The following is a 26854-nucleotide window of genomic DNA, read 5'->3' on the forward strand; positions in this document are numbered from 1 at the left end:
GTTTAAATTTCATTCTTGAACAGGATCTTGTTTGTTTTTTCAATGCAGTGGTAGGTGATTTTCTCAAAATTACATCACCATTATCCTTGATGGGTTGATTTATAAAAAAAAACATATATATATATATATATATATATAAAACAGATCATTTTATTTTTTTCTTCTTATCTCCTTGGGGTACTTTGAAACGGGTTTTCTGACAGTACAATAAGTTCCTGGCAAAAATCCTTGGAATATGGCCCATGAAGAGAAGAAGAGCGAGAATCATCCCTGGAAAACATTTGTTTGATTTTACCAGGGTGTATATAGTTCATGGAAATAAACATTAAGATTTTTTTTCACGGTAATTCACCTGTAAATGGACCCAGCCAGTAGACAAGTGCATACTCAAGGAGGGTAAATCCAGGACAGTAGAAGGTGAGGCCGTAAGCCAAGGAGGGATTCACATAAGCTGAAGTGTATCCTTGACCTGGAAAATGGAAAGAAATGTTGAATTAAGGCTTGAACTAATTTCTAGTTTTTTTTCTCCTTTGCACAGGCAAAAGACACATGTCTGTTGCCAAGGCAGTTTCCACAGTACAAAATTTAGAGTGTAGAAATATGTGGACGTAAAAGTGTATATACCTACAGTAATTACAACTTTGACATGGTTTTCAAAACGATTTACAGTATCCAGAGATCACTACCGCATAGGGAGATATATACTTTTCTGTGGATTTAGGATAAAACAATGGCTGAGATTGGACCACACACACATATCATTCTACGCAAACTGAATGATCCAGATTCAAGAGAAGAGATATGGTGAACATTAAAGCTTAAAATGTACCTGCGTGGGAATGAAAAGTGAGAAGGACAGCAATCAGTGGCACCCGGAGGAGAGCAGATCTTCGTCGTAGGTTCAGGTGGACTATGTGAAAGATGAGTGCACAGACACACTCGGTGAAAAATCCCTGGAGCAAAGAGACAAGCAAGGATGTGCTGCACTCTCTTGCCATCAGGTTTTTGATCATGTGCATGTCTGTCAGCTCCAGGCTCCAATAGTAAGCAGCCACCAGAATGGCCAAATGGGCTCCAAGAAACTGAGCTGCAACAGCAAGGAGAGTGGGCAGGGTGGTTGCCTCTAGCTGCAGGAACTTCAACAAACTCAGGTTGGGATTCCCCAAAGTGTCACCAGAAACCATGCCATGGCTGAGCAGCATAACAAAAAGTATTGTAATGGTCACATCAGGACCCAAGCCCCCGGCCCACTGACCCACCTCCACAATAGTTTGCACCTCCAGCCAGCATGCCACCAGCATAAAAGAGGAAGCGAACTCAAAAACGAAACCCAACCATGGCTTGTTCTTAAAAAGCATTCGAACAATAACAGCAAAAATCAGACATGCCAAGAAGTACCCGAGTGATGCATTCAGTCCAGACATAGCTCAAGCTGCTTTGTTTCCGAAACCAGTTGAATGAGGGTTCTTCAGTGTTCTCTGACTGACAGCGTGGCACATTAACAGACAAGTCTCTTATCAGAGACACGTCAGGTTTTTCTCCCACAACCACCTGCCAAAATACACATGCAACTCTGTAGGGTCAGGTCAGAAAGCTGGTCATGGATAAAAAGCAATGTTTGGAAGAAAACCTCAAGCCTCTCTCCTCCACCAAATATTAAATATTCACAACAAATTCATAGCACATTTCATACCACAGATACCTAAAATATGTTTTGGAGGCAGAAAAGAGTGATATCATGTGATAGAAAAAATGTTCACAGATGGGAGAAAATAAAACAACGGGGACTAAAACAATTTCATACCAAACACTTAAATGATGTAGGTTTTTAGTTTGGGTTGTCTCTGGTTTCATGCATTCCCAAACTTTTTGCAACACTACAAAAGAATTAATGCCTGAAGAATATTACATTACTTATATCAGAAGAAATTCATTCAACTCATCTTTTTATTTTGGTTTCGTGATTGTATATGGACTGTTGGGGATCAAAACTAACAAATATAGTGACTAACGAGGCAGGACACAGAAAGAACTTTGCATGTGATGAGATTTTCAGTACAATAGTAGAAAAGTCTGTGTTTGTGTAGCACCAGAGTTCAAGGCTGACTTCTCACACACTTTGAATCTTTTTCGAGGACACATTTATCAGTTGCTTCGGTAACCTTGAGGATCACTTCAACATTTTCATTTTTTTGTTTGAGCTCCTGCAAGAGAAACAAACAATGACCAGCATTTCAAAGCAACTAATTGGGATGCCATTGTAATTTGTATCGAAGGGAAAAAGGTCTGAAGCTTTAATTACAAATTAATTAAGTCTCGGTAACAACTAGTCCTGGGTGGGGGTTTGTTCTAAACCCCTGTCAAAATTCCTTCAAGGTAATTGAAGGTTCCACTAAAATTACTGTTTCAAGTAATTTACAAATGAATGGACTGTTTGCCAGGTGCCTATTGCAGGTCAGCTAATAGCAAGCTCATTTTCTTCAGGGAGAGTTAGTGAAAGCTGTTATAATGGAATCTGTGAAGATGCCTATTGTAAGTTATATGGGCCATGACTTGAAACACATTTAAACACCAAAATTTAAAAAACAAATAAACAAAAAATGAACTGCAGGTATACAATCAGTATAGGAGTTACACTCATTGACAGGCCTATATTCCATGCTGAGTTAGTATGATCCATGTAATGTCCCTTTTGTTATCTTATATTTGGTTTTCATCTGTAGCACTGCTAGCTATAACCAGATTGCTTTTATTGGTGTAGAAAACTGTAAGTTCTTCATGACATGACACAGAGAACTATGATTTTCATTTTATTAGCTGATCAGTAGCGGAGAGTAATACCCAAAAAATTCAAGAATTTTTTGTAATGATCTTGAAAAAGTTGTTTTGTATGGACAAAGGTATGATTTGCTTAATTGCAATTTCAGCTTCTTTATTCCCCTTTAACATATTATCTTCGTATTTCTCCAGTCACATAAAATGTCTCTTTTGACTCAAAAGTTTCATTTATGCTTTTTAAAGATTTTGATTGGCACAGAACACACCATTCTGGTAAGTTGAAAATTATTTCAACTAATTGAAAGTTATTACTAGTCTTGAATGTTATTGTTCCATTGAACAGGTTGCCGTGTAAATCAATTGTCCAATTTTGATTTTATTAATTTGATGACGATATTATATCAGTGTATATTGATGTATTAAGATGACAGAAATTCAGACTATGTCAATATATATAACTGTGAAGGTTAGCAGCTGCAATGTGTCCTTCTTACCAGTTCTCAATAAGCACAAGTTTAGCTGGACCTGAACTAACAATGGTTTATTTAGTTATTTTCAATAATAACATTATAAACTAAAATTTCTTTTTTACAATGAGAGTACATTTAAAGCAGGGAAAGTAAAGCACAGAACAATTACTTCCTCTAAAATTATCATATTTGGAATGTAGCAAGGCTTATTCCAAGTGGTTTATGTTTTCTAATGAAAAGTTATCTTTGATTAAAAGAGTTCCTGGGAACATATTAATAAAAAAATGGTATCACATTATTAATGACAGTCTTTAACATCGTATTTATTATACCAGATCACTTACATACCTTTTGTCCTGAAATAGGAAAATTATCCATCCATCCATCCATCCATCCATCCACCCATCCATGATCTACCCATTATCTTGCAGTCAGGGTGGCAAGGATGACGGATGGGCAGGAGGGGGTAGACCCTGGACAGGTTGCCAGTCGACCGCAGGGCAACATATAGACAAGCAACCATTCACTCTCTCATTCACACATGGGGAAGATCATATCTAATGGTACTTGATATTAAAAATGAGTTTGTGTTGAGCATGTGTAATTTCAGACAAATTCTGTATAGAATGATTGATGCGACACAGCACATGAGCAATTTGTGAATATAGAGCTAATATTAAATATAATCCGCTTGACTGGAATTTCAATTTTAAGAATATGTTATTGCTAAAAGTAAGTCAACACACAAACCCTTTAAGAGCTCTTAAAAGAAGAAAAATATATTTAGTTTTCTATATTTCCATTTTGCTGTATTTTTCTATTATATGATCTTTGTGGTTTGTCAACTATTGTGAAACTGATACTGTTTTAAGAATAAGAATAAGAATAAGAATAAGAATAAGAATAAGAATAAGAATAAGAATAAGAATAAGAATAAGAATAAGAATAAGAATAAGAATAAGAATAAGAATAAGAACACCTTTATTTATCCCGAAGGAAATTGTTGTGCCAGAGTTACAAGAAAAATATAACAATAATAAATAATAGTAGAACAAATCGTATAAACAGTAAAAATAAGAGAAAAGGGGATAATAAGAAATACAAATAAACTATAAACTATAAACTGTCAGGTGTCTTGCTCCATTTCGATGTGCAGTGTACATTTCCAGTTAATAAATATTTAAAAGTCAGATTTTTTTTTTACTCAGCTGATGTGATGGGAAACAATGAGGTCGTGGAATTGCCCATTTCCCGTCGCAATCCGTAGAGAAAGAGAGACTGGAAAGAAAACGCAGATTCCGCGATGATCGAGCCGGAAGTCGTGGAACGCCCACTTCCCGGTCCGTGCGCGCTCTTGGGCGAGAGAGAGAGAGGGGGAGAGAGAGAGAGGGACAGAGGGAGCGATGTGATGGCAAATGAGGAGCCAAGTCATTGAGGAATGAGAAGTTGTCGGGGATGGAGGACAAACCTCGGTCGGTGGTAGTGAAGAAGCTGTTTGCTGCCGGGTTTTATGGTCTCAGCTCGTTTTTCATCGTTGTGGTGAACAAAAGTGTCCTCACTAACTACAGGTAAAAGTTAACACTCGTAGCTTGAATGCTACCATGTTAGCTAAAACCCACCGTGGCTATTGGAAGTTGCCTTGGTCGGACAGCGGAGCCGACACGGCGCAGCTTATTAGCTAACTGCAACTTTTGACTAGCGATCATAAACGAGCGTTATATACCGAGGCAAAGCTTCGCTCCGCTTTTCTACATGCATCGACGTGTGTTTGAATTTGAGGTTAGCAACCGTGCACTTAGCTTGCAATTAATAACGTGCAATTGTATTACTCTACTATTATAGGTTCCCGTCTTCAATATGCGTCGGAATCGGACAAGTAAGTTGAACAAAACGATTTACCAAAAACTAGCCATCTCACACTTTGAAGAAAGCCAAACTACCGATCTCCTCATAAATGTGTGTGCAGATGATAGCCACCGTGATTGTACTGTGGGTGGGCAAGGCTGCGAAGGTGATCACCTTTCCTGACTTCGATGACAGCATACCTCGTAAGGTGAGGCAACCTGTCAGTTTCATCTTCCCACAAAAACAGTTCATTTTTTTTCTTTTAAATCAAGCAGAGTAAGGGTGGCTGGTCCATAAAAACTTTTACATGTAATGCTTGTTCCCTTGGCATCGTAGACGTTTCCTCTCCCTCTTCTTTATGTGGGAAATCAAATCACTGGTCTGTTCGGAACCAAAAGGCTAAAGTGAGTTTGAATGGCATTTCTTGGTCACTTCCTGAAAAGTTCATTTAAGTGCGTTTCAGATGATGTCAAGAATGAATTATATGTTCTTCCACCAGCCTGCCGATGTTTACCGTCCTCAGGAGGTTCTCTATCTTGTTCACAATGCTAGCTGAAGGATTTCTGCTCAAGTAGGTTTTCATATCACTATTAACACTACAACATGCAGTAGAAGGAAATATTTTTAATAAGTTGCAGACTAGTGTGGTAAGATTTCACTGCTCTGTCTCTGACCTTTGCCAGGAAGAAATTCTCCAGGTCTATCCAGCTGACAGTATTTACAATGATACTCGGGGCGTTTATAGCTGCAAGGTAAGTTGTACCAGATCCAGATGTCCGACCCTTAACTAGGCCAAAATTACCTTCACTACAAAGGGGTTTCCTGCCCAGATATGCCTTCACTTAGATGAAGTTGTAATCCTGGTTGCTGTCGTATATCTTTTAAGGACCCCTTTGAAAGGACAGGTATTTACCTCCTTGACACTTTCTCTTCTTTCTCTCATGTACCCACGCAGTGCTGACATGTCCTTTGACCTTGAAGGCTATGTGTTCATTCTTCTGAATGATGTTCTGACTGCTGCCAATGGAGCCTATGTGAAGCAAAAATTGGACGCCAAGGTATGTGGCAACACCCCCTTATGAATAGTGACCATTGTTGGTCTGTGGCTGCTGAGCTGATGTCTGTGAATTCAAAATGCGAAACCTTCCCTGCAATGTGTGACAAGGAGGAAATTGATGTACAAAAACTTTGATTCTTTTTACTTACCATCATAGTGATTTAAATATTACCGCTGATATCTGTGTCAGGACCATGTATGTAGGATAACTGCCAACCGATATGAGTTCAACAGCTGTTATTTTAACGTTGTCCCTGTTTTCTTTGACCATGATACCAGTCAGTTGAAGCCAGACATGCCCTGTTGCTTTTTTAGTTTTCTTTTCTCCCTGTTTTTGAGCCTGGGCATATGACCAGCTCTAAAATTACAGCAGACATAACTGGAACCAGTTTTAGAATGTCATTTGAGCTTGGCAGAGAGGGGTGTGACACATTAAACCATGTGAATCAAGATCAGATAATATAAACACACAAAATGGATACGTGCTACTTACAGTGTGCTAGTTAATGAGGAATGCTGAAAGACCTGTAAAGACTCGGCTCTGCATCTGATTCTTGCTCCCTGCCCATCTGTTTCACAGGAGTTGGGGAAATATGGATTACTGTATTATAATGCATTATTTATGATTCTTCCCACACTACTGTTGGCTCATGTAACCGGAGACATGAAAAAAGTAAGGTTTCTTCACATCTTTTAATTGTTTTAATGTGCCATGGATATGTTTTAATCTAGTGTCTGAACATCTCCTAAATGATTATGATTAATTCAGCTTGTACATTTATTACCGTGCCACCAATCACTGTAAAAATCTGCAGGATTTAATCCTTAAGTAAAATTTGTCTATGTCTAGCTATGGGTGTGTGCTTTAAATATGAGATGACTGTTTGTTAGTCAGTGTTGGCAGAGAGATTTTGGTTTTTCCCAGCAGAGGCCCAGCAGGCAGAAAGTCACAAAGCTGCCATTATGCACCTAGAGGTGAAATAACAGGAGTACCACAACTTTGCTGAATAGCCACAGTAGACAGGGAACGGCGCTTTTTAAAGATGGAATACTTAGCGTTGACTTAACGTTCTTGTGGTGGACTTTACATCAGTTTGATTGGCTGGCCCTTGTCTTGAGTTTCTCTTGTCCCTGTCTGCTAAGCAACAGGCCCAGGTTAACATTGTTAATCTGGAAATGCCTTCTCCCTATTCACAAGGAAAAAGTAGTTGGATATGTGTTTAAATCCCAGGGTTAATATTCTGAATCCAGCTGAGAAATCACCGGCAGATTGACTGATATCACTTGCAAAGATTTGTACTAATTGTGAGCTAATTCAAAGGTCAAACTATTTCTAATTTTTAACTGATTTTATTTTTTGTAAATGTAAAGGTCTTTGAAAACGGTTTGCTTATGGTCTTGTATTGTTTTGCTGATTTCCAGGTAATTTTTCTTCTATAGATTTTCAAGGTCTTTCCACCCAGCTTGGATTTTCTGTTTATACCTGCATTCGTTGGTTTGTTTGTCAGTCAGCAAAAATTTTGTGTCTTGATATTTGTGTCATGGGTCAAATGACCAGGAAACACATGTACTTACCATATAATACATTTCATTTTTGAACAGAAAACTGAGTTTGTCATTAGTCTCAACTAATGAAGACTAAAGTGCATAATATTATTTGTTGATATGCACTTTGTTGACATTATGATTATTCTGTTACATGAAAAGCAAAGCTTCCTGCATAGTTTTCTCAGATGTATTGTTTTGTTACATTTAAGGGATAATTAATAAAATACCAAAAAGGTTTAGGATATTGCACTGCATCCTTTTTCAATGCAAATGTCCAAAAAATCAAGGCCATTCTACCCACAATTAAGCTGTACATGATGAAATAGTTACTTCAGAGATTAATCTTCTTCACATGACTCAAATTAATAAAACAGTTTGACACAAAACCTTTCAAAATCAGAATACTAGCCATATGAGTCACAGAAAAATGGACTAGAATATAGTTATATGTACAAATACTTGAGACATTTAAAAAAAGAAGTTACTGACTGCGTGATACTCTACATTATGAAATCAGATGATGACAAACCTATTACAGAATAAATATTTCTGGCTAAATATCCAAAGCTTTACAGGGGAGACGGGGGAAATTTATGAATATGACAGGTTAAACTCTTACCTCCACATTAGGTGATCAATTGGCAGAGGAAGGGAACATTGGAGTTTGGACATGCAATTTTATTTTCTTTAATCTTAAGAAAGCAACTCAAATATCATTTATAATTTGGTGTGTGAGTATCCAATATGCATCTCTTGACATGAACTTACTTTTATGAAATGCATTCTTAATCCGAAGTCTTCCTGTGTCATTCTCAATGTATTTTTGCTTTTCTCTTCTCAGGCTATAGAGTATGATGGATGGTCAGATGCTTTTTTCCTTACACAGTTCATCCTTTCTTGTGTCATGGGGTAAGATTCCAAAAGCTTCAGTGTTATATGCATGTACTATAAATGCTAGAACACAGGACTGTGTTCAGATCAGCAGTGAAGCATCCAAATTACACCCAATCTGTTTTGTCTGACCAAATGATGAAGATTCTTTGTGTTCAGTGCACAGTATTTTTTTTTCCTCTAAGTGTTTGAGTAATATGAAGATTTAATTGTTTGCAGGTTTATTCTGATGTACTCAACGGTGCTCTGCACACAGTACAACTCTGCATTAACAACTACCATAGTAGGCTGCATTAAGGTAAGCAACTGCTTTTGCAACCTGATAGTAACCAGAAATTTACAAAAAAAAAAACGCAAACATTTATTTCCTCACTGTTTTGCAGAATGTGCTGGTGACATACATTGGGATGGTGTTCAGCGGAGACTACATTTTCTCCTGGACAAACTTCATAGGTTTAAATATTAGGTAAAAAACTAAAACTAGCTTATTTTCCAAAAATGTGCTGAAACGTTTCAATGACACTGAGGTATTTAAATATTTTCAGGTTCGTTGAGTCATCCAAGTTGTGTCTTTGCTGATATTTACACATCTTGCGCCCCCCAATTTTATTTATTATCATCACTATAAGTGTTAGGTGGCTGTATGCAAGGTTCATACAATGGTAAAAGCCATGACATTTTATTTTGAGGTTTTCTTTGGGAAGTTTCCTGGGGGAAAAACAGAATCAGTAATTAGAGATAGAAAAGGCTACATAAGAGAGTTTAGGGGTTTTGCAGCTCAAATAAGATCAGCGTAGAAAAATGATATTTAACATATACTTATAAATGTATCGTGATTTTTGTTGCACTATGCTCTAACAAATTTTTGGTGTATTTTTATTTGCAATGTACCATGTGTGTCCAGAAGTTTTTGATAATAAGTAATAAAACTTCTTTTATTGCAGTATTGCAGCCAGCCTGGTGTACTCCTACATCACGTTTACCGAGGAGCAGTCCAGTAAAGCGAGTGACAGCACCAAACTCGACATCAAGGGCAAGGTCGTTGTATGACAGGGACACTGGATCCTTTTTGTGATGGACACAAAACTCGTGCTTTTCTTATTATGACTTATATTTATAAAGTCTTTTGTTAAATGAGGAATTGATGGGAATGGTGTTGGAGCAACTCTTTCCATGACATTTTCTGCTGGGACACAACGGCCACCATCCCTCCCCTCGCTGCTGCCATGGTTACAAAACCCTCTACAGTCTGTGGGTTGATTTTCTTTTCAGATTTTTTTCTTTTGAAAATATTCCTTATTTTGAAACTTGTGAGCATTGAGAAGAAGGGATCATGGAAAAATATATTTATTTGACATTTCCAGATATTAAGACAAAAGTGAACGTTCGAAGTTCAATGTTTGACACCGTGAATTGTGAGTGTACAGTTGGAGGAATCAGTGGTTTTAAGCACAGATGTGTCACTTTGAAGTGTGCAAATAATTTTTACAAACCTATTTTTATGATCTTTTTAAAAATGTTTACAAGGAATGTAACTTTTGGATGCCTTCCAGGTGTGATGCACTGATGCTGACATTTTCTATTTTAGTCTGTTCCATTAATTTGATTTTTTTTTGCATACACTGTTATAAGCCTGGTACAAACGTTATGGCATTGACTATCTATTGTCATTCGTCAAACAACCAAAGTGGGTGGGAGAGTGGGCTGTCATTCCCATTGAGCGCCGTGGCTTTAAATGTTGCTACTTCACTTTGGGAGAGCCTTTTTAAAATGAAGAGCGTACACTTTGCTCCCTCAGTTCTGCAGTTTCAGACTCTCTAAGGGTGTAACTTGTTCTCTCTATGCAGAAGTAACAAAGTGTGTGTTTTGCGTACATTTGTTTTCCACACAATGTTACGGCACTTTTAACTGAAATGTCATCTGCAAAAGGGTAAAAAGTTAGTGGCCTCACTTACTGCTACATTCATCGTTGAGATTATTGTACTTATCCTGAAATGGACTTTTCAGGCTTTTAAGTATTAGCTGTCGAAACTTATAATAATCAGGTATGAGTGTTAAGATGTTTTACATTTTTATCTAAATCATTTTTATATTTATTACTTTTTTAGGTTAAAATTCATTCTGTAGGTTAAGTGACTTGTTGATGCTCATCTCAAACACAGTAAATTTCTAGCTGAAACAATGTATTTTTGCATTAAAAATATCCTGATACAGCTGGTTGTGCCTTTTTGTATGATAGTTGGTGAAATAATGCCACAATACAATCATAACAACTGAGTCATATATGGTACAATATGTACTGAATAAGGATTAATATCGTTATGCAGGATAGATTCTCCAGTAAAGGATTTTTGGATCCTCTGCTAGTTGTCCCAGGGTGAAGGAATTCTTTGTCGGCCCATTGGCTGTTCTTTAAACTGCTTTTTAATGACATCTCAAAGATGTGATTTCAACACATTTGAAGAAGTTCAACAGTTCAATATGATCTGCTACAGAAGTGTCTGTATGAGGAAATTCAGTATGGGTCCAAGATGAGGAAAATATCAACAATATGATGTTAAATGTCACAAGAGGATGTTGACATTCACTTTTTTAATTTAACAACACACAACCCCAAGCAATATCGATGTCAACCATATATATTACTAAATCATGTTTGCCATCAGCCCAGACTGTAATATCGCAACCAACATTGAAACCGTTTACAGTTGAGTGCCTGCTGGTAGTTTGACCAACAGGTATTTAAATGTTAATATACTCAACCATCATGGTCCTACAGGTCCCACACAAACTAAACATTTTTGTAAACTGCCTTTACTATTGACCCCAAAAAACAAAAACATTGAACAGCATTAGTCTTCATTTAGATAAAGCTCAGTCTTTTGGTCTGCAGAGAGATCTAGTTTCACCTGGTATTATGTGCCATCATGTTTTCACTCTGGTTGACGAGGATACATGACAAATGCTGTATGTGTAGAGTATGATAATTCTATCATGCAAGACCTTGCAGTGCTTATAAACATGTATAAACATTTTATTAGCAGAAATATACATGTACTCTGTTCACGTGCATGAATTTGTTGTGTCCTTATAAACAGTAGTCTGTAAGAAAAAGCTTTGATCTCCCGTCTTTAGTCAAAGGCTTTCATTATTTATTGCCATTTTAAGTACAAACCAACATGCAATACCGATGATCTCATATAGGATTTTTTCCTCTCAACCTCGGCCCTAAAAACTGAAAATGTGTTTGTTTGTTTTTTTATCTAACACAGTTGCACTTTTAGAGACCACTTTGTACTGGACACATTCATTCCTGAGAAAAAACTGTAGGTACGAAAGTTGAACAAAACTATGGCCAAACTGACTGATCATGATCTAATACATACAAACTATACATATCAAAATATTTTAGACAAACCCAGTACCATATGTGGCAAAAGTGAGTTCCTGCACAAAACTTAGAATTTCACACGTCTCAAACATGAAAAAAACTGCCTAAAATCCCAGAAATCAACGTAAAAAAATGTACTTAAAATTGATAGATGCATCTTTTATATACACATTCAAAACTGATGACTTTGAGTTTTACATTAATGTGAGCTGGAGAGTGACATATACAACAAGTAATCATTGTTGTAAAATTGCATTGTTTTTGCCAGGGGCTTGTCCCCCAATAGTTACAGATTAGCACCTATATCATTTCATTCACAGCAAAGCAGGAGTTGAAGTTTAAATGCCACAGCCATTGCTTTCATTAGAACATGCTATTTGTGCTGAAGGCTGAAAAACCTGGATTTTCAAAGATGGGAACCAACAGACTGAGAGCAAACAGACAATTTTTCTATAGCTGTTACAAAGAGTATTAGCAGGCAGGGGTTCAGTAGCAAAAATTCAACATGTATAAAAATATAACACACATTCCCTGCACTTCGTGGGAAACAATGCTCAACAGTTGCAAACGCTTTAAAACGATAAGCTTAAAAAGGCACTGACCGTTAAGACTTCAGTTGAAAGCAACACAAAATAACTTGCCTTCATACTTATCACAGTTGCTACAATATCGATAGAATTGGATTACATGATGACTAACAGAGCAAATATGACAAATCCGAAATCGATTCTAGAAATCAAATTTCAACAAAGTCAAACTTCCATTCAACTGCTTTTAAAGACTTGAGACTACAAAAGCAAGAGCTTAATGGATTTTCCAATATAGCATATCATTAGTAATGTCATACTGGCAATAAAGTGAAATGCTGAGAGAAGATGGATAATGGTTTTCTCTTGTTAAGTTAGATCCCCATCACCCCAATACGTCTACCCCAAATATGAACTGTTCTGCTGTTTTCTCCCTGCAAGATAATCATTTGAATTATTAATTAAGTTAATAACAATAATTAGTAATCTGCAAACAACCTTTCTCCTCAGAAAATATACTTACTTTCTAAATCATAAAAAAGTGTTATCATTCAAACAGTAAAAAATGTTCAGAAAACAGTGCATGTAAAAAAATGTGAGTTAGTTAGAGCTGACGTCAAAGCCAGCTGCTTAGAAACCATATCCCTGGCCCCTTTGTGTGTTGATGTGAATTGTAATTTGATTTCAGAGAACCCTGTCGAAATGCACCACTGGAACAATTGCTTCACAGCAGCTGCCCTTTACCCTGAAACACGTAGCCCAACCCTGCTAGTGCCTGACAGGTAAGGAAAAGTAGTGAAACCAGAACAGACAGTAGAGGCTTTTGTCATTGAGTGAGGTATTATTCTACCTGGTCCGACAGGTAGAGCAGGCCTGACCTGCAGGGAAACAGTAGCCTTATTAAGAGGTGGCATGGAATTCTCAACGTAAAGAGCAATGTGACTGCAGTCTGCTCTGCACCGTGATAACAGATGTACATTTTTAAAAATGTTTCATGTTCCTGAGAGTACCCTATTGGAAGCATGTTAAAGGGTTATTTCTTATTTTTCATAACACGTGAAAGACAAATATAACACGGACGGTCATCTGCCCGAAAATAATTCTGTATCGGTGACTGATGAGGCAGAGGGAAAGACTGACATTAAATATATACTGTATTTATACATAATTAGTCTAAAAGGGAGTGACTTTTCAGTGATTCAGGATTCCAACTGATGTCTGTTACAGTGTAACAAGGTTCTCAGCCATATAACACAGGCTGTAGAAGTTGCAACCTATGCAGCATAGGTTACAGAGAGAGGACAGCAGTCTGTACAGCCAAAGACGGTTGCTCAGGTGTCTGTACTTCACATCTGTCTCACACAGCTTGGAATAAGCTTGGCGGTTTGATGAAAAGCCGATGTCCTGACCCAATCCATGCCCTTGCTCGATAAGGTGCATGTCGGCCATGATCTCTGATGTCATTTGGCCAAACCACTGTGCGTTGATTGCCGCAATCGTCACAGACACAAAGAAGATGAAGATCTGTAAGAAAAACGACGACAGATATTAACGACGATCCTGCAGGTTTAGAGCTTGCACAGATTTTTTTCCACACAAATAAAAAGTGCACCTGGAAGGCTTCTCTGTCATCCATCTTGTCACTGGGATGATACACGGCATAGATGGTTAGGTTGAGGAAGGCACAGGCGGAACCCAGGTGGAGGTAGAATGGGACGAGACGGCTCTGAATGAACCCATACGTGTGCCGATTAAGGTGGTTGTTCATCACAAAGTCTGTTTGGAAATCAAAGCATCTTATTAGTACTGTATATTTAAATATACACTGTATTTGTACAACACAATGACATTATTAATATAAGTAGTTTTTGTGGTAACTTTTATCACCTACACAAATTCCATCAGGTAGCTGATTTACCTGGTTTCTGAACTCCACTAGCATTGGGATAATAGTTACATAAACTGCTCAAAAAATTAGAGGAACACTTTGAAGACACATCAGATCTAAATGGGTAAAAATATCTTTGATATCTATCCTGATAATGAATAGGTGATGTAGTGGATGGGATGAAGGAATGCCACACAATTTGATAGGAATGAAAATGATCACCCTATAGAGGGGTAAAATCAAAGACACTTCAAAAATGAAAGTGAAAAAAGGATGCAGCAGACAGAGTGCATTTTGCCAAAATGTCAATTATAGCAACTCAAAGTGATACTCAGTAGTTTGTGTGGTTGTATGAGACCCAGGGGATCTCCTCACAGATCTGGACCAGGGCATCACTGATCTTTTGCACAGTCTGCAGCGCTGGTTGGGCTGCAACATAATGTCCCTGAGATGTTTTATTGGGTTTAAGGTAGTTGATGTGAGACAGGAAGATACAGAGAATAAGGTTAGATGGAGAAGGTTGATTCACTGTGGTGACCCCTAAAGGGAAAAGCCAAAAGGAGAAGAGGAAGATTCAAAGGGATAAACCAGTGATCCTGTTTTAGACAAGTTTCAGTCATATGCCTCTGGAAAAAAAACTCCTGAGAGAAGCCTCATCATGCTGAAAGGACACAGAGTATGTGTGTTGGTGTCATATATGTAAGGCTACACAACTACCCAGAAATATTTAAATACAAGATATAAAAAAAATAATTAATTATTTAATAAAAAAAATAATTTAAAAAAATCCCAACAAAAAAAAACTAAAAAATGAACCTCTGATCCACATATTTAACAGTGAAACTCTCACTGATACTCACTCGAAATAAAAGTGACCCAGATCTGCATTCCCCAGTAGCTTGACAGCAGTATCAGCTGCAACAGCTTGACAGTATACGTGGGCTCTTGGTCAGTGGACATTCTTCCACCTTCTCTCTCCAAGCCTTCGGCGCACCGCTTCACTCCAACTTTTGAAATGATAGTTCATTCATGATCAAGACCAGAAAGAAAGAAAATCGCAGTTGCACAAAGACGATGCTGGGTTGCTATGGAGTTACGGTTTATGACTTCTCGGTCACCAAAACAGCTGGGTGTCTTGCGTAATAACACATATAAAAGACTTACGGAGCAGGTTTCCTCCCGAAAACTATTTAACATACAGATGATGCAATTACAGAAAATAAAACTTCCGCCTTCCAAGTGAAGGGAACCGCCTTGAGCAAATGGGTGGCTTCACCTTCACACCTACGGCAGCTCGCTACGGCTTGTTCCCGCAAGAGTAACCGCCGGGCGACTCCCCCTTTCCCGGAAACATACACCGGCAGCTGCGGTGGAAAGACAGGCGGAGCGCCGTCACTCCATTAGTCACATTTGCTAAGTGTTTGGTAAAAATCGCAACCTTTTGAATAGTTAGCTCAAGTTAGCAAACAAGCGGTGTCATAATGATAATGAACCACGTCGGAGCTGAACAACCGGAAACCAATTTAGATAAGCGTTGTTATATATAAGGCAGATTCCCCGCCGGGTAGTGGGTGGTGGGGGGTTACGGATAACCGTACTCAACCAGTCATTTGCATTGGATACCTGTGTGAGACGATAAGTAAAAAAGTGGTAACTCTTACCTGTACTTGTTAAAACTCGGTTTTAAAATCTTCCCGAGAGTTCTATAACCTTCAGCGGTTTGCTGTAGGCAGCGGCAAGTGAACCTGCTGTCCCGCTCTGTCATGACCGGGAGGGCGGAACTCCTGGCAGTCTGTGCTTTACAAATACTTCCCCAAACATGGTTCCCGCACACTTATAATTATATTGTTATTATTATTACTATTATTTTACACTCTCTTAAATCATTGAAGTGTATTTTGTTAGTGGCATCACGTGTACTTGTTATGTAAAGGAGCAGGATGATACAATGTATTGTAAATTGTTTTTATTATCAATGTTATTCATTCATGAATCAATACCATCATTGATATATTACAGGGATATAAAGACCTATATCCTTTGCATTCAAAATCGTTTTTACTGCCCAGTATGGCCATTTATCAAAAATATTTATCACATTGTGGATTTTTTGTTATGACATTAAATTCAAGAAAACTCCATTATCAAAATTTCAATGTGTATCACATCCATGAGGGGAAAAAGCTTTGTAAAATGTGCACAGGGAATTAAGTACACGGCTTGTAAAATAAAAAAAATAAGCAAAAAACAAACAATGAGGATGGTCTAGTTAAACACCAAGAATTTGTCTTGCGAGGGAAGGACAGGCCGGGGGCGTGTGTTGTCTTGTTGAACATGGAAAAGTTCAATCTTTATGGTCTCAACATGTCTGGTGCTCTGTGGTTTTATGCAAGCAGCATGCGAAAATTAGAAAGTGGCAGAAGTAAAAAGTATGCAGAAAAGGAATTTATACTTCATATTTATGTTTCTCTATGACACTGATAGGAGGCTTCAGAATACGTGGCCAACAAAATAATTATTCAGTCTTCCTTAAAGAATGCCAGAGCAGTTCTTGTAAAAAATAGATTCTTTGTTTTATGCAACAAAACTAGTGGCTGTCTCCGAGTATGCTTGAGTAAAGTCCATTTGCAGACTTTCTCAAACATGTGAAAAACACATTCTAGGTCAATGGTGACTTGCTAGTGTCGGGCAGATTTGCAGATTTTGTCATAAACCTCTGGGAAAGCATCCTGGGCTCCAAGTTCCCGTCTCAGTCTGTGATACAGCTGTCCATCAAACATCTCCCAAAATTCTTCACGGTCCATGTACACGTCTGCATATAACATCTGGAACCTGCATTTGTAATAAGAGAGGCATGTATTTACCAATGTAGAAGCATCCTGAAAATCTTCTTGTATGATTTCAGCTGAATCAATTGTTTATCAGCCTTTTACAAGTATATTTATACATAGCTATTCATTTTAAATAAAAACAATACCAGATCATTATGTCATATCTAAAAATTTGGATCAGTTTTGTTGGATTTAGATACCATCATACCCTAGTTGAATATCATGTTTTTTTTTTTTACCTAAATGTTAAGTTACACCTAAGACTAATGACTGAGATAAAGCATATTTGATTTAAATACCTATGAGAATTAGATTTTAATATAACTATAGTCCAATATGTTCCTGATATACAAAAATAAAATTAAAATAAGCATTTTTTTTTGCTTCTAATGTCAAGTTCCCTTTTCTTACAGAGGATGGAACCCTATAAATTGATTACATCTATTCAAACTCAATATTTAAATCTAGCCCAATAATCAAGTTTTGATAATCTTATATAGATTCAATTAGCAGTTCTTATGTGCTTAAATTGCACAGAATATAGGGTAAGATTTCAAGATTTCCATTTCATATCAGAATTATTGCACTCCAAAATACTTATATTGTTTCTAACCATCAAGAATTAGTCCAGCTCAATATAAAATTTACCCATGAACGTCTCTAACGAACTTCTCCAGCTGTCGAGTTGATGCCTTGGCCTCAAAGTTTTTGACTCTGGGTTCTCCATAAGCCCCAATATCAACATACAGCTCTTCATCTTCACCCTTCGGGTGAACCATCCCCCTTCCTGGCAGCAAAAGGAATGGGCACAACCATAGAGGGTAAACCTGAAATGCCAGAAGACCAGGTGAGTTGATAGGCATTTCAGCAAACATAATAACCAACACTTAAAAGTTTTGTCCTCATTAGTCATACATTGATATCCTGGTGGAAGCGTGTGATCGCAGCCTGCAGGTGCTTCATGGGAACCAACATGTCCTGGACCACGTGATGCTGTTCATACAACCGTCTGATGGTTTCGCCCTGCGTTAGCTTCAACAGAGATATCTTAGGGGGAACCATCCATCCGAAAATCCAGCGGAACACTGGGTTGTTGCCAAAGGGAATGATGTCCTGATGAAAATACATAATTTGGTACATATAAAGGGTAAAATATATTACAAAATATATCAATACCGTCATGTCACGAGCCAAATTTACTGGCAGGGCTGAAATGTAACTTTGTCAACAAAATCGAAAGAAAAACGAACACCAAATTGATGCAATGACGAGCATTAAGTTTGACTAAAACTATGCTCCTTACTCTTAATCTGATAGCTGATGAGAGAATAAAGAAAACATGGAAAACAAGACTGTCACAGTCAAATGTCAAAAAAAGTCTTGCCTTTTAATGTACCTTCACAAAGGGGCCCACAATTTAAGATGAAATGTTTTTGAATAATTAAGAGGTATAGTATTGTTATTATTTCACGACTTCTGTTTAGACTTTGTCGAGTGAGACTGTTTTTTTCATGTAAAAAAAAAATCAAGGTTGTATCCACCATGAATGGTCAAGACAGATCCATTTGTTCAGTTCAATTTTGAGAACAGATAATTAACTTGCAATCCTTGTACATTCCACCAGAGGGAAGTCCCATCTCACTGACTAACGGAAACTAAATCAAGATGATCAATCATTGATAAACTGTTAAAACTCAATTGTCCATCTTTGTGGTCACTTTGCCCCTCCTCTTTCTACAGAAACCAATTCTTAATCCAAAAATCGAGTAAGAGTCCCTTTAGGAATCTATCAGTCAACTCCATCCATAATTCATCGCAGTATTTACTGTTACAGGAAAAGAGTGGCCCCACCCTTCACACTAATGGCTAATGGTTTGCGTGTGTGTGAGAGTATGTGTTGGTGTGTGTGTGTGTGTGGGAAGGAAAGACGGAAGAAAGACCATCGGTAATAAAGAGAGGGCACGAGATGATGACAAGCAAAAATCTAGCAAATATTCAGTCTTTCAACACAGGCCTTAAGCCAGAGCTGGGCATTTTATGGCCCGTGGGCCACATCCGGCCATTTAACTTTTTTATCCGGCCCACCAAACTATTTATAAGTATTTTCAGTCAATATTGAATTTAGAAGCTTATTACTTTTTACTTTTGTTTAATTTTGTATGGATTATTACATACAAAGTAATGTTGGTACATTTATCTGATCATTCATGATTTTAAAGTTGAAATAAAATGCCCAAAAATTTAAATATTTAAATTGCAATTTTCATTTTGTTTAATTTACATGATACCTAGTCGGCCCGCGCATTAAAATTAAAAAGAAACCTGGCCCAACAGCCAAAATAATTGCCCGCCCCTGCCTTAAGCAATGTCAGTGTATGCATGTGCATGTGCGTCAATCTGTCTGTTTTAAGTAATTTATGTACCTGGAGCTCCCAGAAGATGCTGCGAGTGTGTCTGTGGTAGTACTGTCTGAGAGGGATGTATTCCACTCCAGAGAAGTCACCTTTCAGATAGCTTTCCACATGCTTGAAAAACCAAGGCTTAAAGTGAAGGCCGATCCTATTTATCTGATGTCAGAGAAAAAAATCATTACTCCGATGAAACATGAAAAATTAGCTGCCAGAACACTAACGGGTGCTCTCGCACCTTATCTGGCTCTGCGTGGTCAGTCATAGTTCCTGTCATGATTACTGCAGTGTCCAGCGTGTACTGGATGCCTTCAACAAACGTGTTTTGTTTGTTCTGCGATGCCTCTGTGAAACGTTGACAGATGTTCTCCAGTCCTCGGACTGGTTCATAGCTTAACTTCACCCAGGCTTTGGCGGGGACTATTTTGATCTCTGCAGCAACAAGAAACCCCAGAGTTCCACAGGACCATGGGACAGCATGGAACAGGTCGGAGTTCTCCTCCTACGTCGGTTAAAAAGAAAATATATTTTCCATATAAGCAGTCTCACACAACCTATGCACATGGTTTCAGCCTTTGCAGTTTCTTACATTAACAGTGCATTTGAGCAACTCACCAGGTTACAAACACAGCAATTAACATGTTTTCTTAAGACAACAGCATTTCACTCTGTTTGAAAATCACAAAACACCGCACAGTTTGCAAACTTTCATTACAAATTCAGTTCTATCTTTCTTAGACGTGCCTCACTTCATTGACACAAACCAAACAACCTCTATTTAAAAATGATGTCTGCTGCAGTTCACTGGGATCCCAGTATTTACCTGAGGGAAAGTTCCAGTCAGCTCCAATATAAACCGATACTAATAACGCTATTTTGTCCAAAGAGGTTCTGAGAGGATATTCTCTTTTGTGTTTAGGCAGCAGATGGTCAATGTAAATAAGTGTTAAGCATACTGATTACGCAGCATTAAGCATAATGATTACTTCTTTAACTAATCACTTAAAAATTAGATAAAATTTGCTTGATCAAAAGGTGAGAGGAAATAAACAAAAAGATAAAAAAATAGACCTCTTCAAGTTTAAACAACACAGACAACACAAAATATTTTAGAATATTTTCTGAATGTTTTTACAATTTACAAAGCATTTTTCCAAAAGAGGTTGTTAATCAGTTACAAAAAATGTAAACTTTTCATGAATTTCAAGCCCAACTGATTGATTTACTGTGGCTGTACTAATTCAGTCGTAAGTGAATTTTACATGAAAATTAAATTGTAAAAGTGATAAATAGAGTTTACTGTGAGACGACATAAAATGAGATTACAAATTGATATCTGCAGGTAAATTTGGTTACTCCTGCACATAAAGAGATACTCAGGTGAAATAAATGCAGTGAAGCACACCACAGTGTAAAATTAACTAGAGTGGGAATAGTATCCACTTGCTAAAAGTGAATGCCTGAAATGTGTGTGTGTATATGTGTATATGCATGCGCACATACGCACACATACCCACACGTAGTTTGCTGATTTGTTTTTACCAGTATATGGAGAAAACTTACTAACCACTTGTGAGATTTTACAATTATTTCAAAAATAAGTTTTGTAGGAGAAAATTGACCTGGATATGAATAGTACAATTTCTAATCACAATTTTTCAAATAAAAATTGACCAAATTTGACCTTAAAAATCTTAATATAAGAATGCAAAATCCATAGATAACATTTAACGCATTGCCCACTTGTGACTATAAAACTCATCTGTTACTTTAATCATGAAAAGAATATAGATATCTCAATTCATCAAGAGAACCTAGCTTATCTAAAAAATAAAAGGAACCTGGTTCAATTATGTGTTCTCTCTATATATTCTTTTGCTCTTGCTGAGCAGTAGAAGTTACCATGGTTACATTACCATGGTGATTCCCTGAAAAAAAGTGATTTCCCTCGGTTACCCTATAGGACTTGTCCAAAGGCCAGCGAGTTTTAGAACAATTGTCACACACACAAACACAAAAACACACACATACACAGACACACCAACAATGCTCACCTCAGTGCAGTGAACTAAGCTTCCATCAGCAAGAACCAGTTCATAGGCAACACAAATGTGCTGAAAAAGCCCATGAATGTGAGAGGATGACTCGATGCCTGTCCCCATCACCAAACCACCTGAGAGAGAAGGGAGGTTGATATCAAAACCATAGCGGTCAAACAGATTGCAGAAATTCCATGCTGTGAACCTGCACATGTTAAATGTGTCTATTGGAGCATCAGGATAAATTAATGCACAACTGCTTTCTGGGAAAACATTACACTGTTGATGTGCAGTTTATGGCATCAGGAAATCCATTTTGAAACCTGATCCAAGGTTGCTCCCAACACTGCAGCCATTTCCTCTTAGTTTCATCTACTGAGCTACTATCCTGAGCCACTAATAAAATTAGACATGTTGCTGAAGCTCCAAACAGGATGCTGTGATTGATGAAAGAGATGCAGCACCCCGTGAATCATCTGTGCTTCTATTTCTAGAATCTAGAGCTACTACTGATCTCATCTTACTTTTTAACAATTCCCAAAAAAAGGGTACACATACCCACAGTGAGGTCATCAAGCTCAGGCAGTACTGGCAATGTCCAGCCAATAGAATTAAGGAGCGCGGTCACCTGACCCATGTTGGCCAAGGGCTCTACTCTGACAACCTTAAAAGATTATATTAGACATTAGAAGTCAGACAATTTTCTATCCATCCACAGAGTATAACTTTATAATAATAATAATAGTTATTATTATAACTGAGAAAAGATAGCAAATGCTTAATTTTTCCTGGTAAGCATGACTGCAGACTTTTTCTTGGATCAACTTTCACCCACCATATTATTGTGGAATTTTTCCAGTGCAATGACAGATAGATTTTGGTTTCGGCCATGCTGATCATTAACAAGACATTTGGGTCTTGTTTACAACATGCACGATCATTCTGGCCTGCTGGTGCATCATCCTCAAAACCCCAGCATTTATTGATTGTAAAATATAAACAAAAGCAAATATAATAACTTATGTTTCAATGTGGTGGTGCATGTCCTCAGATCTTTCAAAAAACAGTTTTATTAAATACAAAGAAACAATGTGGCTGTATGTTTTTTTTAATCGGCAGTGACAGAGGGCTTGCACTTTTTTTAAAATTGTTAGAACATTACTGGTTAACTATTTTCTAACTTTGGCCTGTAACTTACTTTACTAAATAAAGAGAAATACACAAGATTTGGTAGGAAAACAATCTCTGTATCATCAGAAGCAGGATGCAGAAACGATACTTCCATTGGTCTACAATCAGTCTTGCATCCGTGTACCGTAGTCTGTAATTACACTAAATGCCGAAAATTCTGCAGCTATGCTAGCAACAATGGTAACTGTCATGCTAGCATTTGCATAGTTGACAGCAGAGTTGGGGAAATTATAGCCTGCTATCGCAGTCCTGTAACATGTAATTAGCACTACCAAATTTCGCACAACCATTACGGCAGACCCTTTCAATGTCAAATCCCTACTCATGTTGGCCCAGAGCCGTGTGTCTCATTAGATGAGTCAAGTCAAGTCAGATTTTATTAAATGGTGCCAAATTGTACCACAGTTGTCATTACACTTTACATGTCCTGAAAGAGAATTTCAACTCAGCCAAATTGAAAGAGTTTCATTCTTTGCTGAACAAGACAGTCTGCAACCCTACAAGAGCTAGTCTTAAGTTGCTGATATTATCTAGTTCTAATTGTTGAGAATGTCCAATGTGAGGTACTGGAGCACAATGTACCACAATGCCAGGCTAACTGGTGACTACCTGATGCTGCCCTGAGAATTTCCATCCCCTAGAGTTTGATGAGCTGGCAGAAAAAAGGCCAACCAGTAACACTGTTTCTTTTAAATCAGTCTAGTTATTTTAAAAAATTTAAATAACAAAGAAGGACAATGAAAATATGCCAAGTGACATGCCAGCATTGACTAGCTACACTACAGTTACAGAGTTAGCAGTTTTGCTAAGTAACATGCTAGCACTGACTTTGCTTAAACAATAAATACGTTTATGAGCAAAAATGGAAAATGGTATGTCCATCATATTGCGAGCAAAACCATTAATAGATCCCCTGTTGCTATAATATAAACTATGACGTTTAAGTCATCATTACATATGCAGTCAGTAGCCCTCATCTGTTAGAGACAAAAACCCAAAGGCTAAATTATTATGATTTATATTAGTAATTCTACATGAACTAAATTCAAGAGCTTTTGGAAAGCCCAGCAGTAAACTGATATGCAGCATATACTCAGTCATATTAAACTGCAATTTCTTTACAATATCATTAAGTAATTTTGCCGTATATAATGCTTGATAATCTGTAAAAAATACTGAATAAAAAAGAATCATTTGCCTCTTACCTTTTTCAATAAATACCCTTAATTGTTCTTGAAGTCATGGGTAAAATTTCAAATATCAAAGGCGAGTTCATTGTCTGTTACATAGTATTGAGGTGATTGTTCCTACCTGTCGCTCTGTGTCCACCTCCAGAATGTCCATCATATTGATCAGGATGTTTTTGTGGGTTTTCTTGTATTTACCCACTCTGAGTGACACAGTCAGCCAGCCGGGTCGACCTGTGCACATGAAAGTCTTACCCCCCTCCTTCCTCCATTCGCGCACCTGCAATGTGTGTATTAGAGTGTATGAGACTGGACAGTGCAAACACACAAAACCAGCTCCAGGAGGACACCAAGCAAATACCAACACACTGATTAGGTCATTGACAAGATGTTTATAGATCCACAACACATTTAAAAACAACTGTCATCAATAATAAAAGCTGTAGCAGGGGTATAATATCAATGCTTGAATCAAGAAACAATATTAATTAGAAAAGTAATCCTGATTTAGATTTCTGTGGCCTTAAAGATGAATGTACTCCTATTCATTCTGTTGTCTAAATATATGAATCATGTGTTGGAATACACAATTACTCTAATTTGTATTAAAAATACTGAAGAAATACTGAAGGCTTAGGATTGTGATGTGAAATGCTCTTTAAGTAAATGGACAGTAGTTACCAGCTTAATGTCCATAAATGTTAAAGAGAATACATGGTCCACTATGCACTGTACTATTATAATGTATTTCATTGTTTTTATTTGCATGTTCTTCGAATCACATTTAATGACATTTAAAGGGTTAAGCTGTCAACGTTGTGTACTTTATTATTACTTGAAATCATTGAAAAACTAATGATCCTTAACCCTAAATTCAGATGAATGCACTTTACAACGCCAGTGACAAGGGATTCTATTCTAAATACCGGTACATACATATATTTTTAATCATCTATTGCTTTAACCTCCTGGATCAAGTGAGTTGCTCTTCTAACTAGAAAATAGGGTTGTCAGTTCAACAAGCCAGAGAAGAAAGTGCAATTTCTCAGAGATGCAGCAGCTTTAAAAAGTGACTGACAAGTAAACAAATCCAGGCACACACGTGGATCTCAGGTGCGACCTCACCTGTCGCTGGATGTCTCGGACCCGCTGGTCGTGTTGTTTGGGTGCCGAGCACAGCTTAAAGATGAGCCAGGCCCTTGCGTGGTAGTAAACATCGAAGACGACGGAGAGAGGTAGCAGAAACAGACAAACGAAAATCCACCGTTGGTGAACCATCACATATTCAACACCTTTCACTCTGATCCACAGCAGGAACATTACGAGCAAAGACACGACATACACCAGGGGATCCATGGTCTTCTCGAAAGGTTAAGTCCGCTTTACCAGACTGGACGATCACAGAGACACAGAGACCCCCGATCACCCCTTTACCGCGATAGGTGAGCGCGGCTCGGTCATAACCCGGCCCCTCGCCTGCCAAATGCTGATTGGTCAGTTTTTCAATAGGCGGGATTAAATGTGAATCAAGTTCTATGATTGGTCAAAATTCCAAGTAGCCTCTCTGAGTGTTAACCAATCGAAAAGCAGAGAATTTGTCACACCATCCAGCGTGCCTCATGGAGATGTGTACCTGGTTCAGCCAGGAAAACAGTGATATACAGGACTGTCTCAGAAAAGTAGAATATTGGGATAAAGTTCTTTATCTTCTGTAATGCAACTAAAAAAACAAAAATGACTTTTTCATGATATTCTAATATTTTGATATAGGATTTGAGATTTCTTTAGACGTAAGCCATAATCAGCAATACTAAAATAATAAAATTCTTGCAATATTTTAGCTGATTTGTAATGAATCCAGAATGTATGACATTTTTGTTTTTGTAATTGCATTACAGAAGATAAAGAATTTAATCACAATATTCTAATTTTCTGAGACAGTCCTGTACAACAGATTGGACTGAATCTTAGTTTATCATTGAATGCACTTTTTGCTAAAATACCCAGGAAATGGGACGGTTATTAAAAAAAAAAAAAGAAATGCAATTTCTTTGAATCATTGTCAAAGGAACACTTCGATAGCCCGTTGGCCGATGTTAGTTGGTCTGGTCCTAGGGTGTAAATATCTCTGATAATCTTCCTATAGCCATCAGAAACACTGGGAGTAGCCATGTCACCAGTTTCTAAATATATTGTTTTGCACAATTATGTCTGTGTCAGATTCAGAATTAGAGTCATATTTATAGCTTACTTTATCACATGTTGTATAACACATACATTTGCTTTATACAAACCTGACCACTTTTTGGGCCAAAGAAACTAAAACATCTTAATCAATGAGGCCAAATGTTATACATACGCATACTGGCACTGACTAACTACAGTGCAGATTTTGTCTTTCACTGCTGACATTTATTTATCCCTAGTTCAAGTGCAAAGGTCAAAATGTCACTGATATATACTTAGAATGCTCAAGATGGAAACTTCCGCTTAACGTTATTAAAAAAGATTTTATATCCGAGAGTGATTAGAGGGAATTTGGGGCTTACTGCTTCTACAGGGTGACTTAAAAGTGGAGGAAGATTTAGAATCAGGGCTATTGGATTTTATTTCCAGGGCTGTATTTCTGATAATTTTTTTCAAACTTTTCTTCTTATTCTACTTGCAGCTTGTGTTGCTTTGACAAAATTGAGTCAGCTTGGGGAACTATAATCATCATTTTTTTGTAAAACTTGCCATGTGATTGTGTTGCCTTATTATCAACCATGGAGTTTCATTTTGTGACTGAAAACAAATTTAGAAA

General features: G+C 37.5%; 4 protein-coding genes across 5 annotated transcripts; 1 reads left to right on the forward strand and 3 right to left on the reverse strand.

The window, feature by feature from the left end:
- Positions 1-145: 145 nt before the first annotated feature.
- aqp12 (aquaporin 12) lies at positions 146-1424 on the reverse strand. The gene is made up of 3 exons (XM_086162036.1): positions 830-1424; positions 353-469; positions 146-270 (listed from the first exon to the last, which is right to left on the reverse strand). The coding sequence occupies exons 1-3, from the start codon at positions 1422-1424 to the stop codon at positions 146-148; spliced, it is 837 nt and encodes a 278-aa protein (XP_086018162.1).
- A 3192-nt stretch (positions 1425-4616) lies between these two features.
- Positions 4617-10802, forward strand: LOC147225663 (nucleotide sugar transporter SLC35D2-like). Its single transcript, XM_086161711.1, has 12 exons — positions 4617-4816; positions 5091-5124; positions 5215-5301; positions 5430-5497; positions 5593-5664; positions 5777-5845; positions 6049-6151; positions 6731-6823; positions 8540-8607; positions 8809-8887; positions 8973-9055; positions 9534-10802. The coding sequence occupies exons 1-12, from the start codon at positions 4704-4706 to the stop codon at positions 9637-9639; spliced, it is 975 nt and encodes a 324-aa protein (XP_086017837.1). The 5' UTR covers positions 4617-4703; the 3' UTR covers positions 9640-10802.
- A 920-nt stretch (positions 10803-11722) lies between these two features.
- LOC147225664 (transmembrane protein 205) lies at positions 11723-16177 on the reverse strand. Of its 2 annotated transcripts, none has more exons than XM_086161712.1 (4): positions 16057-16177; positions 15256-15402; positions 14120-14283; positions 11723-14031 (listed from the first exon to the last, which is right to left on the reverse strand). In XM_086161712.1, the coding sequence occupies exons 2-4, from the start codon at positions 15353-15355 to the stop codon at positions 13729-13731; spliced, it is 567 nt and encodes a 188-aa protein (XP_086017838.1). In that variant the 5' UTR covers positions 15356-15402; positions 16057-16177; the 3' UTR covers positions 11723-13728. The 2 variants fall into 2 exon arrangements, with proteins under 2 accessions (XP_086017838.1, XP_086017839.1); XM_086161713.1 differs by lacking the exon at positions 16057-16177 and adding an exon at positions 15560-15699.
- Positions 16178-16350: 173 nt separating this feature from the next.
- Positions 16351-25510, reverse strand: dhcr24 (24-dehydrocholesterol reductase). Its single transcript, XM_086161710.1, has 9 exons — positions 25177-25510; positions 24176-24331; positions 22232-22337; positions 21689-21807; positions 19873-20136; positions 19650-19793; positions 18142-18339; positions 17875-18053; positions 16351-17227 (listed from the first exon to the last, which is right to left on the reverse strand). Exons 1-9 carry the CDS (start codon positions 25405-25407, stop codon positions 17074-17076), a joined length of 1551 nt encoding a protein of 516 aa, XP_086017836.1. The 5' UTR covers positions 25408-25510; the 3' UTR covers positions 16351-17073.
- Positions 25511-26854: the final 1344 nt, after the last annotated feature.

The sequence above is a fragment of the Fistularia commersonii genome, chromosome 16, assembly GCF_037954325.1.
Source record: "Fistularia commersonii isolate RoL2024-O1a breed Wild chromosome 16, RoL_Fcom_v1.0, whole genome shotgun sequence".
Lineage (NCBI taxonomy): Eukaryota > Metazoa > Chordata > Actinopteri > Syngnathiformes > Fistulariidae > Fistularia > Fistularia commersonii.